At 52.4% G+C, this 18,210-nt stretch overlaps 6 protein-coding genes across 6 annotated transcripts; 3 read left to right on the top strand and 3 right to left on the bottom strand.

Moving 5' to 3' along the window:
• Positions 1 to 1,736: 1,736 nt before the first annotated feature.
• AYO20_01103 (hypothetical protein) lies at positions 1,737 to 4,534 on the top strand (the record flags this gene model as incomplete). Its single annotated transcript, XM_022639410.1, has 2 exons — positions 1,737 to 3,567; positions 3,615 to 4,534. The coding sequence occupies 2 exons, from the start codon at positions 1,737 to 1,739 to the stop codon at positions 4,532 to 4,534; spliced, it is 2,751 nt and encodes a 916-aa protein (XP_022504718.1).
• A 413-nt stretch (positions 4,535 to 4,947) lies between these two features.
• AYO20_01102 (hypothetical protein) lies at positions 4,948 to 6,546 on the bottom strand (the record flags this gene model as incomplete). Its single annotated transcript, XM_022639409.1, has 1 exon — positions 4,948 to 6,546. One exon carries the CDS (start codon positions 6,544 to 6,546, stop codon positions 4,948 to 4,950), a length of 1,599 nt encoding a protein of 532 aa, XP_022504717.1.
• Positions 6,547 to 7,250: 704 nt separating this feature from the next.
• On the top strand, positions 7,251 to 11,193 carry AYO20_01101 (hypothetical protein; the record flags this gene model as incomplete). Its single annotated transcript, XM_022639408.1, has 4 exons — positions 7,251 to 7,550; positions 7,764 to 9,042; positions 9,922 to 10,112; positions 10,180 to 11,193. 4 exons carry the CDS (start codon positions 7,251 to 7,253, stop codon positions 11,191 to 11,193), a joined length of 2,784 nt encoding a protein of 927 aa, XP_022504716.1.
• A 669-nt stretch (positions 11,194 to 11,862) lies between these two features.
• AYO20_01100 (hypothetical protein) lies at positions 11,863 to 13,434 on the bottom strand (the record flags this gene model as incomplete). Its single annotated transcript, XM_022639407.1, has 2 exons — positions 11,863 to 12,076; positions 12,128 to 13,434. 2 exons carry the CDS (start codon positions 13,432 to 13,434, stop codon positions 11,863 to 11,865), a joined length of 1,521 nt encoding a protein of 506 aa, XP_022504715.1.
• Positions 13,435 to 13,939: 505 nt separating this feature from the next.
• On the top strand, positions 13,940 to 14,371 carry AYO20_01099 (hypothetical protein; the record flags this gene model as incomplete). The annotated part of the gene is made up of 1 exon (XM_022639406.1): positions 13,940 to 14,371. The coding sequence occupies one exon, from the start codon at positions 13,940 to 13,942 to the stop codon at positions 14,369 to 14,371; it is 432 nt and encodes a 143-aa protein (XP_022504714.1).
• An 821-nt stretch (positions 14,372 to 15,192) lies between these two features.
• AYO20_01098 (hypothetical protein) lies at positions 15,193 to 18,120 on the bottom strand (the record flags this gene model as incomplete). Its single annotated transcript, XM_022639405.1, has 1 exon — positions 15,193 to 18,120. One exon carries the CDS (start codon positions 18,118 to 18,120, stop codon positions 15,193 to 15,195), a length of 2,928 nt encoding a protein of 975 aa, XP_022504713.1.
• Between the last annotated feature and the right edge of the window lie 90 nt (positions 18,121 to 18,210).

Here is an 18,210-nt window from a genome sequence, read left to right as displayed (position 1 = left end):
GAAGGAAATGCATGCACCCACTGGGCACCCTACCCCACACTGGGCCCTCTGGAAACGGCCTGCACCTCCTTTCCCCTTCCCACTGTGCCACTGTGCCACTTCCTCCCACACCACCACTCTCAATCCCACCACCAGCTGCACGACTTGACCATTCTCACACTGCCAAATCACCTGGGCCTGTAGATTTTCTCCTGATGATCTCCCAATCGCTACAATTCGGCGCTGGGCAATACCACACACATCTCTGACCTGGACGTCGTATCACATCGTTCCTGCATAAGGCTTTTCACTTTGCAATTCTACCCCCGGCACCTCGACTCTCTCTATTTGAATGCCTCCGATGTTTCATCTCCCCAGCCGTTTGTTCGTCTCGTTGACCTCCGGGTAACGTCGTATTCAGTGTCCTGTTTGATCGCATGAGAATTTGGCAATTACTGAACCTGGGCTTTGTCGCTGTTGTATCTAGTCCCACCACTTCGAATCGTCCGAGTTGGATCTGGACCCAATGCGACGCTGGCAAGCTCATTAATTGAGTCTCAAATCCTCCTCTCTGAAGAGCCACACACTCACTTCCTCTTGTCGAGTTCTCCGTGCCAATGCCAGGTTGCTCAGTCCACGGTCTGGCAGGCGACCGTCGAAGGAAATTGAAGCAACAGACTGGTGCGCGCAGTCCGCACCCGGGTCTTGATATATAATAGTGGCAGTGGTGATTGGGACTCGGCCTGACATCATTGTCCGATTGGCGAGGAGGCTCGTCAGGTTTCTAGACGATGAAACCGAATGATCGGGAAGACATGGCAAACGTGGTGACCCAGACAAGGTCCAGATCACAACTGATTCAACGGAGATCCAGTCGCCAGGCTTCGTCCCGGGATAGGCATGGCAAAATATTTGAAGAGACAGAACACCCTACTATTCGCGCTGTGACACCAGATTATATTACGCCTCGCGCCGAATCTTTCGATGCCAGTCAATTCCACTCGCCGGTGCTGCAGCCAACACGCACGCGGCATTCACAAAGGAGGAGAGAAACATCCGCATCTGCGTCGAATACTGAGGAAGAGAGCACGATTGAGCGAAGAAGGCGGAGGGCACAGACAAGAACAAGTACAAACGATGAAAACCCCGTGGATATCTCGCCTGGGTCCTTTATCACCAAAACTCGGAAGAGGCTTGGATCCATAGCCACGGGTCTTCCCATCCTCCCTCCTGATGAGGCTCACGGATCAATTGGGTTCCCTTCAGTGGTACAGAGTCCCGAGCTCTTGGACCAACAGGGTCCACCGAAGACTCCGCGCCGACCATTTTCCCCAAATGATACCTTTGGCGCCAGCGCAAGCAGTCTTCGGTCTCCCAAATTGCTTGATATCGACTCGGGCAAAATTCTCCATCTCATGAAAACTACCTGTGGACGAATGCATGGCATCCTTTTCTTTAGGCCACTGCATACAACGGCATGGGCTTCTGGCTATTGTGCTATCAATGTCGCGCCTGGCAGTCTGGTATGCCAAACTAAAGGCGAGATCAATCAATCTAAGGTACTGATAGCAGATCTGCGGGGATGCACTGTCAGGACTCACTACGACCATGAATCTCAAAGTACCTATCTCAGTGTTTTGGTTGCATCGTCAGGAACGGGTTATCAGCTTCGACCCCCAGTGCCTGAAACATTTGACTCATGGCTTGCAGCATTGTTGTGTTGGCAGCCGTTAAGACCGAAGGGAATACACAACAAGATGACCAAACCTCAACCAGTTGGAATCGCTGAGAAAAAGGCAGTGTCGCAAAGGCGACTTTCTGATCTCACTAATCCAAAGGCCACGGCTATCGTCAAAGTGGGAAAGATGCTACTGTGGGATGGACCACTCCCCTCGGGATCTCAGCTTGAATCTTCACCAGGTAGCCTTGGTCGGTCGATGACAGAAGAAAACTACCTCTGGCGTAGAGTAAGCTGCGCTCTCCACGAAAATGGCACCTTTCGCCTTCTCAGCGAGATCGACAGTCAGGTTCTCTCGGTGACATTATTGCCACAACTTTCGCGCTGTGCAATTCAGCGACTGGACGAAAGTGTGCTGCGGATGCCACACTGTATTGCGATTTACCCTCATTATCGTGTCCAAACCCCTGCTGTCGGGCTTTCGAGACCCATGGTCTTGTGCTTAGAATCCAATGTCGCACTCGAAGCCTGGTTTGTCTTACTACGAGCTCTGACGGTGCCGGAGTTATATGGCCCAGAACAATTGTCTCCCGAGGACGCACAGGCTTTGTCGTACCCATCTCAACACAGCAACAACGTCTCTACGCAGGGCATGTTTCGGATAGAGCGATCTCTTTCGATCAAAATAACCGAGGCAAAGTTTACCCAGCGGTCGGCTCCAATGGATACCTATGAATACAACAAGGGAAAGGGGAAATCTGCAAAAGTTGAGCAGAGCAAAGAAGGGGTATACGCGGAGATCATGCTGGGCAAGGACTTGCGGGCCCGGACCTCAACCAAGCAGACGATTTCTTCGGCCTTTTGGGCGGAAGAGTTCAATTTACCAGACATTCCCGCAGCTTTGTCCAAGATTACCATCGCAGTCAAGCTCGGAAATCCTGCAGAGAAAGAATGGACGATGGTCGCTGATAGCCTCTACGATATCTCGGCGGATGCTGGCTACCTTTCCGGCCTCGGCGGCTTGGAGATCTCGTCCCACGATCCGATCTATGGGAGGGTGGACGTCTCGATCGATGAATTGGAACGTAGTGGCACTATCGACAAGTGGTGGCCTTTGTTGGACAACAGCGATCGTTCCGTTGGCACGCTTCTGGCTCGATTTACGCTGGACGAGACGGTTATTCTGATGGAGTCCGAGTACGAAGAATTTGCCACTCTTTTGCAAAACTACACGAATGGCTTGACAACACAAATCGCTCATCTCCTGGGACCCGATCTTCGACAATTGTCGGACATCCTTCTGGACATATTCCAGGCGTCGGGCACTGCCACTGACTGGATTAACAACCTTGTGGAGGAAGAAATTGACGGCATCTACAAAGATACACCCCCAATGCGAATGCGCTTCAGTGGCCGCATCCACTCCAATGATTCGTACGAGTCGGCCGAGCAGAGAGAAATGCTAGTCCGTGACCTCAGTCGATCAGCTACAATGGAGGCCAATTTACTTTTCCGGGGCAATTCCCTCGTCACCAAGGCACTAGATGCTCACATGCGCAGACTGGGAAGAGACTATATGGAGGATGTCTTGGGTGAAAAATTGCGCAAGATCATCGAAAAAGATCCTGACTGCGAAGTCGATCCCAGCAGAGTCCGGTCGCCAGATCAGCTCGACAGGAACTGGGCCAACTTGTTGTTTCTCACCAGTGAAATTTGGAAGTCGATCTATGCCTCCGCGGCTCAGTGTCCAATGGATTTGCGCGTCGTTTTCCGCCACGTCCGGTCTTGTGCAGAGGACCGATATGGCTCTTTTATTCGGACGGTCAAGTACACGAGCGTCTCCGGTTTTCTGTTCCTTCGTTTCTTTTGTCCTGCAATTTTGAATCCGAAACTCTTCGGCTTAATCCAGGGTAAGCTTTACTGGTCATCCTTCTCGGCTTATGCTAATATTGTCTAGATTTGCCCCCTGACCGCACGAAGAGGACTTTTACATTGATTGCAAAATCACTCAATGTTCTTGCAAACTTGGCACGATTCGGCACCAAAGAGCCTTGGATGGAACCCATGAACAAGTTTTTGGCGGCGTCAACGAATCAGTTCAGAGCCTACATCGACGAGATATGTTCCGTCAGCTCCTCCCAGATTGCTTCGGCTAAACTTGAGCCTCAATATGCTGCGCCAAATCAGATACGAGGCCGACTTCCAGCCCTGTCCCGCGAGGGCCTCCCCAGCCTTCCATTCCTTCTGGACCATGCAAAGCTGATGGCACAGCTCATCGACCTCTGGGTTACGCATGCTCCTGAAAACATTAGCGAAGCAACTGACGACGAGGCTGTGCAAGCATTTCATGCGGTGTGCGTGAGGCTTTCGCAAAGAAGCAAAGAATGCCTGAAGGCTGCGGAGCAAGCTGAACGGCCCGACGAAAGGTCGGAACATACCTGGCAACGGCTTGTATCAGACCAGCAAAATCCTATGGCGCCTAACAATACTTTCGAAGTGACCTTACGAAGATCACAGAGGGACAATGAGATCACGGCTCTTCCCCAAACGGCAGACACCGTGGCAGATGTAGAATACAAGAATATTGAACTCTCTCCAACTGTTGGAGAAGGCGATACGACACCATCTAGCTCAACATCAGCGTGGGAAAGACGGATTCCCTACCCTCAACGGGCAGCAGAGACCCGAACAATGACAGACTCGACGAATTCATCAACTGATGCAGTTGATATGGTTGAAGATGCTCGGCGGCCAATGTCCAGCAGCCGCGATGGTCCGGCCAAAAGCCGGTTGTTTGAATTAATGAGTTCTTCTTCACGGCGGAGAGGAAAAACTGGGGATCGCAGTTACGTGGACGACGACGGGCACGAGCTTTGACGACAGATGCAGCAGGATTTTATGATCTTTTTGACGTCGCTAGATACCAAACCATGTACAAGAAACAATGATCTTTTAGTACCAGTGCAATTGGCATTGCCAGCTGCTGTTAGTTGACAACTGATCCTTCATCCAAGAAGCTACAAAAGGAGGGAAACTCTCCGTTCTTTTGATATAAGCTGGGAGGTAATGGTTAGGGCAGCAACGGCGACCTCATGTCTGCAACCTAACATTTCTCGCTCACTAGCGTTCTAGCTCAAAGTTGGAGTGGCAGAATGGTACAGTATTACGACCAGACAAAGAATCCAGACGAAGAGCGGAGAGCATTTCAGGAGTCGATGTCTCACTTCAAGAGAGTTTGAACGCGGCCGATCGCATGTCAGTCAATGCAAAGAAACCTTAGTTGAGACACCTCAGACTAACCTCTCCCTAGCTGCTAGCCTTCCCGCCACAATGTCCAACCAATCCAAGATCCTCGGGAACCAGAGCATCTGTTCCTGTCTCTTCCACCAGGCAGCACCGCGACTACCACCACCGATCGGTTCGTCGCCTTTTTCCTTTTCCTTGGCCTTTTCCCTCGCCATCTCCAGGGCCCTTTCCTCTTCAATCCCTCCTAGGACCGAGTATGTCCCCTCGTCCATCTCGACTCCACCCCTCTCCATCTCTGAGAGCAACTCATCCAACTCCCTCAAGGAACTGCGCGTCAGCCAGACCAGGGACATCAACGAGTTGTAGAACTGGGGACTGGCGCCGAGCACGTACGACGTGGTGCCTAGAGAGCGGATCCGCGGCAGGAGGAGCAGTGCGTAGGGCGACGAGGGATAGAAGTTCATGTACAACCTGAGGGCGAGGAGGATGGAGGCCGGGTACGTGTGCTGGAGGATGGCGAGCTGGGCGGGAGAAGGTGTCGACGAGTTTTCATTCGTGGTTTCTTCCGTGCCACGGGTGCCAGAGATAGAAGAGGAAAGCCGTAGCTCTCTTTCCGCGGCTTCGATCATTTGGCGAGGATCGTCCGACTTTCCTCGCGAGAATGTAAACTTTCGCAGGCCCCCGTATCTCGGCGTCTCCTCCTTGCCAGTCCGTGGTCGATGAGAACTTGGCTGTAAGTCCGTGGCTATGGAAAAGATCCGAGACTCGCAAACCTCCCACATGGCGATGTCGCCTCTCTTGGCCTTCGAATATGCTGCGTCCTGAAGAGCTCGGGATATAGAGTGCATGTGGTCACGAACGGCCTGTTGGATGGATTCTTCGAGTTGGCTGAACGGGTGAGACGGAATGGCGGTCTCGGCGAGTGATTGTTCCAGGATATCTCCTTGTCGTAGCTCGGGAATAGGGCCTTCCTCTGGGACTGGTGGTGCTGAATGTATGTCGACTTGTGCCGTCGAGTATTCTGTCATTTCGGCAGTGGTTGTTGCCTCCCTTTGAATTGAAGTGGAGAGACTTTCTCCGCAGTCAGTTTTGGCGTCTCGACCTATCTGGTCTCCTAACTCTGGGTCATATTGTTCTGTTGGCGGTTGTTGGTCGGGTCGCTCTGTCCGGGCTACCTGATGCACGCCATCGCCATCGAGCTTGGGGGCAAGGTTAGACCCAACCCCCTGTGAGTGATGACCACGCAGAGAAGAGGTGAATATCTTGAGTATATTCTCAATGTCGGTGTCGGCGGCTTCGGCATAACGTGAGCGTCGCTTGGGAGATGCCGGTTCGGTTTGTTTAGGGGCAAACCGCAGTATCGTCTCAAAGGCCCTCCGCTCGCTCGCGGTGATGGTAGAACTGATCGTTGTTTCGGCGTTCTTGGAGGTAGATCTAGGCGCTATGGGAGACCAAGAGACGCTTCGGGCTTTGGCCTTGAGGAACGACTCCTCGTCCGGGGAAAGGGGAGGGTTGCCATCTTCGACGGCATCTGAACCCGCCTGAGACGACGCAAATCGCGAACGAGAGCGACAAGCTCTGTTTGAGACGCGCAAGATGGTCCTGGTGTGGTACAAGAACGGTAATTCAATGCGAGTTGCCATATTCTAGACTCCAGTGACGAGAAAAGATATATAGAAGAGCATGGCTGGCAGCCCTGGGAAGCGGGAGAAATTCCATATCACGTGCCTGTAGGAAGGTTTGGCGGGACGCGCCCCACTAAGCCAGTTACAGATCTTGGCAGATTTGCTCATCCTCGGAGCCTGACAACGACGTGCCACTCTGACTCCTGACCCAAGCACGCCAGCCAGGCACTCCAGGCCAGGCTGAATCTTCTCTCTCCGCCCTTTCTTAACCGTAACTGCGCGCCCGCGCCCCACCACGCAACTAGTGACCAAGAGACACTTGCTCTGCCCACCGACCGTGATCCCTCATTGATAAAGACCATATCTACCGCCTTACCTCTACGTCGCTTCTCTGCCGTCTCCTACCACGATTACAAATTCTGAATCTCGTTGTCGCCATTTCCTCCCACACCACTCGATCCCACTCCATCACACGCTCCGCTCTGACGTACACGTTATCGTCCTGCATCACCCCCACGCTGGTCGGCCGAACACGTGGAGAGTGTGCTTTCGTCCCGAGTCTGCGCGGTCCAGGTGCCGCATGACTTGTGGCACAACTCGCGATCACACAGCATACCAATCCCCCCGGGGTAGCCTGACCACGTCTTCAGTGCACAGGAACCCTTCCACGCTTCTACCTGCGCTGGGCACACACACTACACCCTCTGTGACCTGTACACATCATGAGCACTGCCCTCCCTCGATTGACTTCAGAACCCCCTGCGGCCTGGAATGAGCATGATCAGTACGGAACCATGAATCGAGGACATTCAAAGAGCACCCCTCAACACCCTGCGTCTATGATGCACGGACCGAGCAGACAGCGCAATGGCTTCGGCGGCGGCAACGGTGAGAAGGCTGTTCCAGTACCAGGGTCAACGCCATTTGGAAATGGCGCGGACAGAAAGAGCAGTGTTTCACAGGGCCAGCCGTTATTTGATATGGCCAGAAGTCCTCCGACCACGTCAAGCAAGAGTGAATATGTTTGTTCCCGAAAGAATACACGTATGCTGACACGTCGCAAGATACCAAACACGTCCCATGTAAATTCTTCCGTCAAGGTGCATGTCAGGCGGGGAATGCATGCCCTTTTTCTCATTCCCTCGATCCCATGACCCAGCAAGCGCCTTGCAAATATTTTATGAAGGTACGAGTGTCTACAGAAGTCATCATAGGTCAGAATCTAACATGTACAGGGTAATTGCAAGTTTGGCGCCAAATGTGCACTTGCCCACTATCTCCCTGACGGACGACGAGTCAATCGAGCAGACCTCGATGCCGGCTTCGCCATGGCAGGACGGAATTTCAACTACGCAAATCGAACTGAACAGGCATCATTCCCAAGTCAAGATCCGAGCGCGGGAGATTCCATGCTCAATCAACCGCCTTTCGGCCCAGACTACTTTCAGGGTCAAGCTTTTCCATTGATGGACAGTGACGAAACAGACGCATTTCAGGACCGGTACAACCAATATCAACCACCCTCGGCCCTCGATTCAGGTCTCAACTCACCTCCGACATCTCAGTTTGGTTCCCCTCCCAATGACTACCAATTTCCCAAATCACCAGTCGAAAACCTTAGGACAGCTCTTAATGCACCTCTACCACAATCATTTGACGCTAATGGAGTTTCCCACATAGCGAAGTACGGACCTCTAGGTCAATCTGTCCCAGACAAGTTTGGCATGCGATCTCCGGCCTCTTCTTCGCTGTCTAGACAACTTGGAAGTCCACCAGAATCGATCGTCAATGTCCGAAACGCCAATCTAGGGTCCAATTTGAGAAATGTGTCACCTCTAGGCCTTTCGCCGCAGAATGCAGAAGAGTCCATTGGCCAGAGAATTATGCATTCCCAACGAACCGTCAAAACGAGAGGACTGTCGGCGAGTGTTCCGCGCTCACATCTTCCTTATGAGTGGGAGGAAGGAATGGGGGCAGAGACAGACCTGCTTCCTAACAGTTTGCACGATGAATTACTTACTCCACAGGAGAAGATGCGCCGCACTTCAAGGGCGGATCAAGAGCACGGCTCCAAGGATCATGTGCATGCCCTAGCGATCCCAAGTGGAACTTCTAGCAAAGTTGGATCCCCACCAGCAGGAAGTCCTTCCAGATTCAGTGCTCTGTGGGCTGAACAAAGGGAGAAAAAGGCAGCCGAAAGCATCGGCCCGTCCAGCTTTGGCCATGTTGGGTCACCTCTTCGTGGCTCGTGGATGCCGAACGAATCGTCAACTCCGAACGTACAAATATCTGGTATATCTCAAGCGATGGCTCGGATGCAGCTCAATCGAGTTGACTCTGGCGAATTGAATGGATTGAGAGTGCAGCCGAGTGGTCTCAGACATTCATCGGCGCCTATTGGACGATTTGATCGCGGGATTTCCAGCCCAGGTCTGAGTTCTAAGAAGATCGATGAGGAGGTCGAAGGAGTATTCTTCCCAATGGACGGCGACGACAAGACACCGAACTGGTCAGGTCAGTCACCTCGACTGGTGCCTCTGCGCGACAGAAGTAATGGTGATTTGACAGGACAGAAAAGGGAGATTGCCGGACTTGATGAGACCGGGCTGAAGTCAATATGGGCTTTTCGCTCGTGAGAGGTTTCTGGGGAATAACGACGGATGGCAAAACACGTTGTCACACATAATAACGAAGTACGACCGGCGTTCAAAATTGTACAGAATGGTCGATATCACCGGGACTCCGCATTCAAGTGACGAAGGCATGAAATCCAAAACTGACGCATACATACACACATTCCACGGCGTTTTCAACGAAAGATGAAACCGGAACCAGGGCATCGAGAGAGAGGCACGAGAGAAATGATGGGGGCTACAGATACCTCTTGCTTGTTTTGAAGTCTTGCTTATATGGAGTGCCATAGAGACAATGTTGCCAGAGTTGAATACGAGATGATTTACTGCTGTAATCTCCAAGTGTGTTATACCTGATATAGAAAGCTGCAGAAGGCTGAGGCGGAGTGTAAAGCTGAGGTCTCTAACAGGCCTGATTGGGTCGGGATACCTTCCGCGTACACGTTTGTGTTAGGTTCTTGCATTGAACTTTTTGGAGTGTTACACAGGTCTCCGCCAGGTCTCCGACGACCGTTGACTATTCTAGCTGAAGACTGTATCCCTTCCTCCTACCCCCGTTGTTCCAAGGCATGTTGAGTAGTGGCTCGCGGTGGCGGCTATGCTCAACATGCATTGGACCTTTGCTGCGCACGGTAGCTAGAACTACTCCCCCTCGTCTTCCAGTCCGCTTCCAGCGTTCACGTACGTTAACATGTCTTTCCATATTGCGAGCGAGATCGCTGCACCTTTCGGATGTCTAAGTGACTGACTTCTCTCCCAGAATCGACGTTACCTCTTGTGAATGGGCCGGAATTATCGCCGGTTCTTCTCCAGCGCGCAAGGACTGTCGCCGCCGAACACCAGCAGCTGGCCGCGGCCAATGCGGAGAATTATGATGTAGCCGTCGCGAAGAGGATCGGGGAGTTGGGCCCCGTCTCCACGGCGTTGAAGGAGTGGGATGATGCACAGAATGTAAATATACCCTTTCATCACGGTCGGATGTCGCAGATCTATATATTGACAATGTATTGGGGATTAGTCTCTCGAAGAACTCAACGCTCTCCTGCATGACCCTTCTTCCGACGCTGAGCTTCGTTCTCTCGCAGAGACAGACATCCAAGCCACTACTGCGTCTTTGCAGCTGCTGGCCTCAAATCTGAAGAGGTCGCTCATCCCGCCTCATCCCTTCGCTTCCATGCCTTGTCTGATCGAAATCCACCCGGGCGCAGGGGGCTCCGAGGCTTCCCTATTCGCCCAGTCCCTGTTGAACATGTACACCGACTTCTGTGCGCGAAAGAGATGGCCCGTAACACTGGCGAGCTATTCACCAGATGATTCGACTCACGAGGCGGGATTGACGGACGCGCTACTGGAAGTCAATCATCCCGGATCATACGATGTATTGAGGACAGAGGCCGGAGTCCATCGCGTGCAGCGTGTCCCCGCGACGGAGAAGAAAGGTCGCACACACACCAGTGCGGTCTCGGTGCTTGTGCTGCCCAACCTGCCAGACTCATCGGCCAATGCGGAGGGCTTGAATTACGACGACCCGAACTCGGACTACTACATCTCGCCGGCGGAGGTGAGATCGGAGACGATGCGCGCGAGAGGCGCGGGCGGCCAGCATGTCAACAAAACCGACTCGGCCGTGCGACTGACCCATCTGCCAACGGGGACCGTCGTGGCGATGCAAGACTCGCGCTCCCAGCACAAAAACCGCGAAAAGGCCTGGGCGGTGTTGCGGGCCAAGCTTGCCCAAATGCGCCGCGAGCAGCGCGAGGCCGAGATCATCAACATGCGCCGCGCGGCCATGGGCGGCGTCGCCCGCACGGGCAGAGAGGACAAGATCCGCACGTACAACTTTTCCCAGAACCGGGTCACCGACCACAGATGTGGCGTCGAGAGTAGCGACCTGGACGGCGTGCTGGGCGGCGGCCAGAGCTTGGAGACGGTCATGAACAGTGTCCGCGAGTGGATGGACGAAGAAGAGGTTCGGGGCTTGGTGGCCGAGGAGGAGATGAAGATGAAGGGCAAGGAGAGACAACAGCGATAGCACAATGAAAAAAAAACATAGCTTGGTGGAAAATGGGCATCTTGGTGACGCTTTCTCCTGTTTGTTTTCTTCTTCTGGCAGCTACTGCCACTTGACGCCATGCTACCTACATGCATACAGCAGGAGACGCTTTGCTGGCCCATCCCAGTAAGTAAAAGCACATGTGTGAGCTCTTCAATCCCTGCAGCCCCTGTTCATCAACCAGCTAGCTAGCGACCTAGCTAGTTGTGCTTGGTTCGCAGCTCAAAAAAAGGGGGGTCCCGTTCCAGTCCCTCAAAACCTGTCATCACTCAATGCCATGCCATGTCATGCTCGTGGGTATCATCCCTTTTTTTTTCTTCTGCTTCTCTCTCGAATGCACGTCACTTTTTCCTTGCTTTTGCTTTGGTACTCTGCCCTCAGCTCAATGTTGTCTGCCAACAGCTTCTCCGTCACTCATGCTTCTGTTCACTGTTCTTCGCTTCCTCGGATCGAGCTCTTCGAGCTCCTTCATGTGACGACATTTTGCGTCCCTTTTTGCAGCTGGCGGGCAGTTCAGACTGCTGGGTTGGAACGGACTATTACTCCGTAAAACATTGTTGTCGATTGTCTTGATCTTCTTGTCGTTTTGTTTGATCCAGCTATTCAACAGAAATTCTCTTTGCGCGCATTGATTCCATCAGTGTCCGTTCATTTCGCTACAGCAGCACTCAACACCTGTGTGCGGAAGAATGCGCCCTTCGTCTTCTCAATGACCTGTTGGTAAACACTTTGTGGGGGGTGGTTCATGACTACTGTTCCAGCCTGGTAATCGATTTTAGCGTCAACTTTTGTGTCGCGGATGAGGTTAACAATCCATTTCTCGCCTTCACTGGGGGAAAGTCCAAGACGGGTAGAGAGGTCCCTGGGCCACGGGAGTCAGTATTTGAGTTGGTGCAAAGACGTGGTCACTCACTGGATATCGATTCTCTGGTGGATCTTGCAATAGCTTTCCGAGATGAGATGTCGGGCACTCTCCATGAAAGCATCTGTTGAGCTCCCCAAGAAGAAATCTCCTCTCAAGATTGCCTCAGCTTCCGACAACTTTTTCTGTGCACCTTCGAAATCGAAGTCGACATATAGGGCCTTGACAAATTCCGTCACGGGGTCCTGATATTCGTAGACTTCCTGCTTAACCACTCTGACAAGATCCTTCAGTTGTTTCTGGTAGTTGTGAGAGTTGTTCATGCGGGCGCGGTTGGTGATGACTGCTGCTGTGAGGTAACGCAGGATCCAGGGACAAACAGTTTGGATAGAAGAGATGTATGGTGGGGAGAAGAACATTTCGGTCAACTTTTCGCGGGCGGGTTCGTAGTTGAAGAAGGGGAAAAGAGCATAGTGCACAAGGGCTTCACGAGCGGTAAGTTGTGCGCGGGGGCTGTTGAACAGACGTGTCTCAATGTGTTCCTTGACCTTTTCCACTTCTTCAAGGGCGTTTTCCCATTCTTCTCCCAGAATTTCACAGACCAGCTTGCCCCACGTGGCCTTGACCACTTTTTCATTGTCGGTGGAGAGGACACGGAAGCGGTAGAGCAAGTCAGCGGCTTCCGGGTAAAGACCGCACTGGTAACGGAATCTGCCAAAATCATAGAGGTTGTCTACCATCTGCTGCGTAACTCCGTGTTGCTCTTCAAGAAATTTCAGGTTGGCGACTTTGTCACTTCGGAGTTGAGATGTAACTGACTCGTCGTTCAGCAAATTGGTCAGGTGCGCAGATTCCTCCTGGTACTTTGCCAGTTGATTCAACACTTCCTCTCTTTTCTTCGCGTAGTCTGCAGGAGTCGCGTCTGTCTTGTGAATTTCCTTGTAGAGATTGCCGACGTAGTCGATCATGTTCGTGTCACTGAGGAGGTTGAATATGGCCTGTTTGAGGTCATCGTAACGCTCTTGTGAGATATCTTCTGACCCCAGCTTGTGTTCAAGTAAGGGAAAGATGAGATGTCGGTCCATGTGCTGAATGAGTTTCGCCAAAAAGGCATATTCGCCGGTTGGGTCCTCGAGGTGCGCCATCGTGAATCTGGGTCGCGGTTCGTACCCTATGTAAAGGGCGTCGTTGAATTCTACCACAATTTCCAAATTCTCGGGCGTTAGGAGGTCTGTTGAAGGCGGAGGAGAAGGAGGCGGAGTCGGCGGGAGTGAGATGCAGAAGATATATCCAGGTATATCTTGATTGTCTTCGTGCTCAGGATGGCCCTTTGGGAGATTGTGGACCTGTGAGAACATTTTGAATATTGGTGGTGCGCCTGTGAAATTGAATCGAGCGGCGTCACGCTAATCCAAAAGGCGTTAGCTTTAAATGGGGAAAGAAAAAGCGGCGTCAATGCCAAGACAGTTCAACATTAGTCTTGGCGTTGACAGCCTTGCACCTCACATGTGCATCACGTCCAATGTCCTCGCCTCAATAATTTGCTTCCAAGGTGCACAGCGCTTCCCAATTGTTTGCGCTATCGGACATGACGATGAAGCCCCCTTCAACTCTACTTCTACGGGCCATGCTCCATCCACAAAAGCCTCTGTGTCAGGTCAGGTGGAAGTCAGAATGGATGCCCAGGGAGAAGTACGCAAAAATCACCACTCTGGACAAGCTACATCGAAGACAAAAAGCAGCCATCCGGAAAGAAAGTATGTCATTGCAGCAGGAGAGTCGTCTTGAAACTTTCCCTGTCTGAACACTCACTAACATAATTCGCAACCAACAGGACAGGACAGCGAAAATCGAGCTGCCAAAATGTATCCAACCCCAACTTCTTCAGCGACTCACTCGCAGTTACAACAACCACAGCAGCAGGAACAGGAGCAACGGCAAATGCCTCCCCAACATCCGTATTCCCTCAAGAGTCAAATCCAGAACCATAATCTAACACCCACCCTCTCCCCACTTCCGTACCTAGTCGTGCGCACCCCATCCAAAAACCTCCCAATCTACCAAACCTCCAAATCTGGCGGCTCCAAACACATCACCACGATCCGCAAAATCAAGGGCGATTTACAGGGGCTAGCAAACGCTGTGCGCACCGCTTTGGGGTTGGAAGAATACATCACCGACGTGCGGGGACGGAAGAAGCCCAACGTTGTGATCAACTGGACGACGAGGCATGTGGTTGTGAGGGGTTGGAGAGGTCCAGAGATCAAGCGGTGGGCAGAAGCAAATGGGTTTTGAAACAAGCCATGGGTGAAGAGCACAAAATGGCCACGGTGACAAGTGTCCGGGGCCATATGGCCATGCGAGCACCATACGATGTCTCATGTTCCGGAACGCGACGGCGGCGACGATGGTGCAAGGGGGGAACAACCAACTGGCCTCGCCGAGCCTCTGCACCTGACACCGCATCCCATGGCCCTGGGAGTTCAAATATGGCGCAATGAGCTCTATCAGGCACTGATGGGACAACAGCAAGCAATCGCAAGAACCAAAAGTCTATTTTGCGATCTACTCTACATTGACGGGGGATGCATGAAAGGGAACCCTGATCTTGAGAGATATCAAGTTCCCGAAGAGTGAAGCAGAAAATTGCTGGCATGTATTTATGCGTGTATCACTAACAAAATCAATTGTTTCATGCTTGGTGGTTTAGATTTCCTTCTCGCCAGTGTCACAAACGTATACAGCTCAACCCAGGCGCGGTACGAGATTATAGAAGTAGCAGCCTAAAAGGCAATGCCTTTTTTCCTTTGCCTTGCTCTAAGCTCAAGTCAAACAGCTTCTTTAATAGAATCAAGTTGAAGACTAAGTACACATATTTTGTGCCGTTCCATCTCTTTTTGGAGAGGAGTAGGCATCTCTTCAGTACCCAACCATTGTAACTATCATTTGGAGGTACAAAAAGGCCCTCAAGTCGAGCCCAAAGGAAGTTCGCGTCATAGCACATCTTGTTCTTGTCCTCCAAATCTTATTTGCACATGCTCAATGAATGCAATAGGGTATGCTCAAAATCCCGGACATCGGCCCAATGGCGCGCATGCCATCCAATGCTCATTGCGCTAATCCTCTAAACCAGCATAAACACAAAGTTGTCGCAGAATGCCGGGATCAATATCTTTCTGTATCATTGCTCCCAGCAAGGACTCTTTGCTCGGCATAATGCCCAACGGTACGATTGTAGAGCCGCTTTCGTCAGTTCTTCGAGCTTTTTGCACCAGAGTCTTCAATACGGCGATAGCACGATTTGCGATTGCCCCATAGCCATTGGCGTCGGGTTCAAAGGCGTTATTTCGGCTATTTGGTGGTGGGTGTCTGGGAGCGGTCTGAGTCGACCGGTCCGCACTCAGTAAACCAACCAACCGTAGAAGATTGCCTGCAAAACCATCGTCTGACTCTAGCCATGAGCGCGCCAATGGATGATCTGAGCCCGGAGCAAGACCCGCCAAGATCTCTGCAGCTAACATTCCCTGCAGGAGGAAAGGTTTCCGTGCTTCGATGAGTGTCCTAGTATGGCTTGAGTTTGCTGGTATTGAAGAAATAGCGAGTCCAAATGCCCTCGTCAATAGCTCGTACGGAGGGCTCGAGTGCGCATCGGTAGCGAAGATGGCCTTGTAGTATGTCCGATTCGGTTCGTCTCGCGCCAGAAGCTTGGCGAGGCTATCGACAGCGGAAGGCATATATTTGTGTAGAGCGGGCGTGTATGGGACGAAAGAGACCTTGGTAGCAGAGCTTGAGGTAGGTGGTGGGGTGGGTGCGAACGCAAGAAGGAAATGCAGGACACAAAGGGCTTCTTCCTTCCCAGGAAGCTGAAGCAAGGTCGACAAGTTACTAAAGTAGATGACCGCGTCTTTCATGAAATCCAGAGTGTTTCTGTTGTGTCGCAGGAACATTTCCGTGGTGCCAAGATATCGAATCACTGTGCTCAGTAACTTGACAACCTCAGGTTGACCCAGTGGGAGGAAGTTGGCTTCGTAGAAGGAAAAATTGCGTAACAGGGTGGTGATACAAATCAGGCGATCCGCGGCTCTTTCAAGATCATAGGCGACCGTTCCAAACTCGGGGGCATCCTGCAAAGACTCGTTCTCGATGCGACAGGCCCGGACGAGATCTTCGTATGAGGTGAGGAACATTTCGTCCGAGACTTCGGTGGCGTGTTCGCTGAGGAAAGCGACCTGGTCCTGAGCACAGTCCAGTAGGGTGTCAACAAGATCATCGCATTCGCTCAATGCCAGTGGCAACGCAGATTCCATTGAAAGGGTAACAAGCGTGTCCAGTGCTACCCGGGTTTCTGCGTGCATTCCTGACTTGATAGCCATCGTCAAAGCATGGATGTCAATTACACCCAACTCTCGGATAGAGGGCACAAAGGGTTTGGATTCCGCAATATGTTGGCCGATGATGAACATTTCTTCCACGTTGACTGGCCCATGGAATCTGCTGGGAGGGAGAACATCAGGCTTGAAAGGATCTTCAATCGGCTTTGATAAAGGCTTGCTCGTGTCCGGTTCGGGTTCTGGGATCTTTCCCCCACTCGTCTGAGGTCGCTTCTGGGGCGTTTGACCCTGTACCTGGCTCTGGATTGCAGCAATCTGTTGAGGATCGAACTGTCGTGATGCGCTCGATCGGTGTTGAACAGCCGAAGTAAGATCTTGTGGCGCTTGAGCGTGTGGAGGTTGCATAAATCCATTTGCGGTAGGGTGCTGCGGCGGTTGGGCGACTGGTGTGTTGGCAGACGCACTTCTCTGGTGGGTAGGGTCTTGAGGTTGATCGCGCGGAGGTGACATTTGAGTTGGGGGTTGTATCGCCGCTTGGGCTGCCATCTTTTGCTTCTGCTGCGACAGCTGCCATGCAGCTTCATACGGGGCTAGATTGTTCATCCAGTACGCCTGGAGCTCTTGAGCTGCTTGCATCTGTTGTGGCGGGGGAAAGCCAAACTGGTGCGCAACCGCAGCCCACTGGTTTAGTTTCGAAATCCTTTGTGAGCCTCCGTTTTTCACCACAGCTGCGTATAGCCGCAACAAGGGCAGTTGCCGACCGCATATCACCGGATTCAGATCAACCTGGCGGTTACGTGCGGCCATGAATTGTTGCAGACCCCTTATGAAATCTTCGGGATTGTTTGGCCTGGCAGGGTGAAATGCCGCTGACGCTCCTTGCGGTAACTGTGGGTTGGTACCCGGTTGGTTAGGATTGGCTGGCGTACCGTTCATGCCACGGCCTTGAGCTTGTACTTGGGCCTGCATTTGACGCGCTTGGGCCTGGAGATGCATTTGATAGTTTCTCTGAGCTGCAGCCATAGTTGGGTGTTGCGCCGCAATGTTCATTTGGGGGTTCATCCCGACCGGTGGCATCCCGTTGTTCATATTCTGACCGAACTGAGGTTGACTGAACCCTGGCGCAAAAACGCCATTTGGCATGAAGTTTTGAGGATTGTCATGGGGCGTGCCAACGCGACTCGCATGGTCTGAAGGAGCGGGAGAAGCGTGAGGAGGACCATGTTGAGGAGAAAACGGACTGGGAGACGTCGTCGCGACGCGTTGATTGCCCTGGGTTGAGGCGAAATGGCTCAGCTGTTGTATGGTAGGAGATGGAGAGGCATTAGATGCAGCTTGGAGATGCCCAAACGGTGTGGGAGCATTTGAAATGGCCGGTACACCGTTGGCTTGAGGATTGAACCCGGTAAAGGGGACTTGTCCTGGAGTCTGTGATCGCGAACCAGGCAAGCCGCCAGGCGCCTGGCGCGGTGAGGTGACCAAGCTATCTTCTCTTGCTCTTTTGGAAGGTATCACCGGGTTCGTCTGGTAGATGGGGTTGTGAAAGGCGGGTGAGGTGGTTCGGGCGGCGCCATTGAGGAATGCGGGATTCTGAAATTGGGCGGGATTTATCGTCTGAGGAGGTTGCAGGAAAGACATGCCAGCATCCATTGGGCCTCCAAAGCCAACATGATTGTTTGGATTCGAGGAGGTGTCGGTCAGCCAAGGGTTCATGGCTCGAATGAGGTTCGGTCATCCATTGGCTATAGCAACGAGAGTCATCAGCCTTGGTCCAACAGTGCGCGCAGCCATCGTGCAGGTGGA

Source organism: Fonsecaea nubica, assembly GCF_001646965.1.
Source record: "Fonsecaea nubica strain CBS 269.64 chromosome Unknown Scaff4, whole genome shotgun sequence".
In the NCBI taxonomy this organism is placed as follows: domain Eukaryota; kingdom Fungi; phylum Ascomycota; class Eurotiomycetes; order Chaetothyriales; family Herpotrichiellaceae; genus Fonsecaea; species Fonsecaea nubica.
The sequence above is the reverse complement of the archived record's forward strand: the minus strand, read 5'-3'. Positions and strand labels throughout refer to the sequence as shown.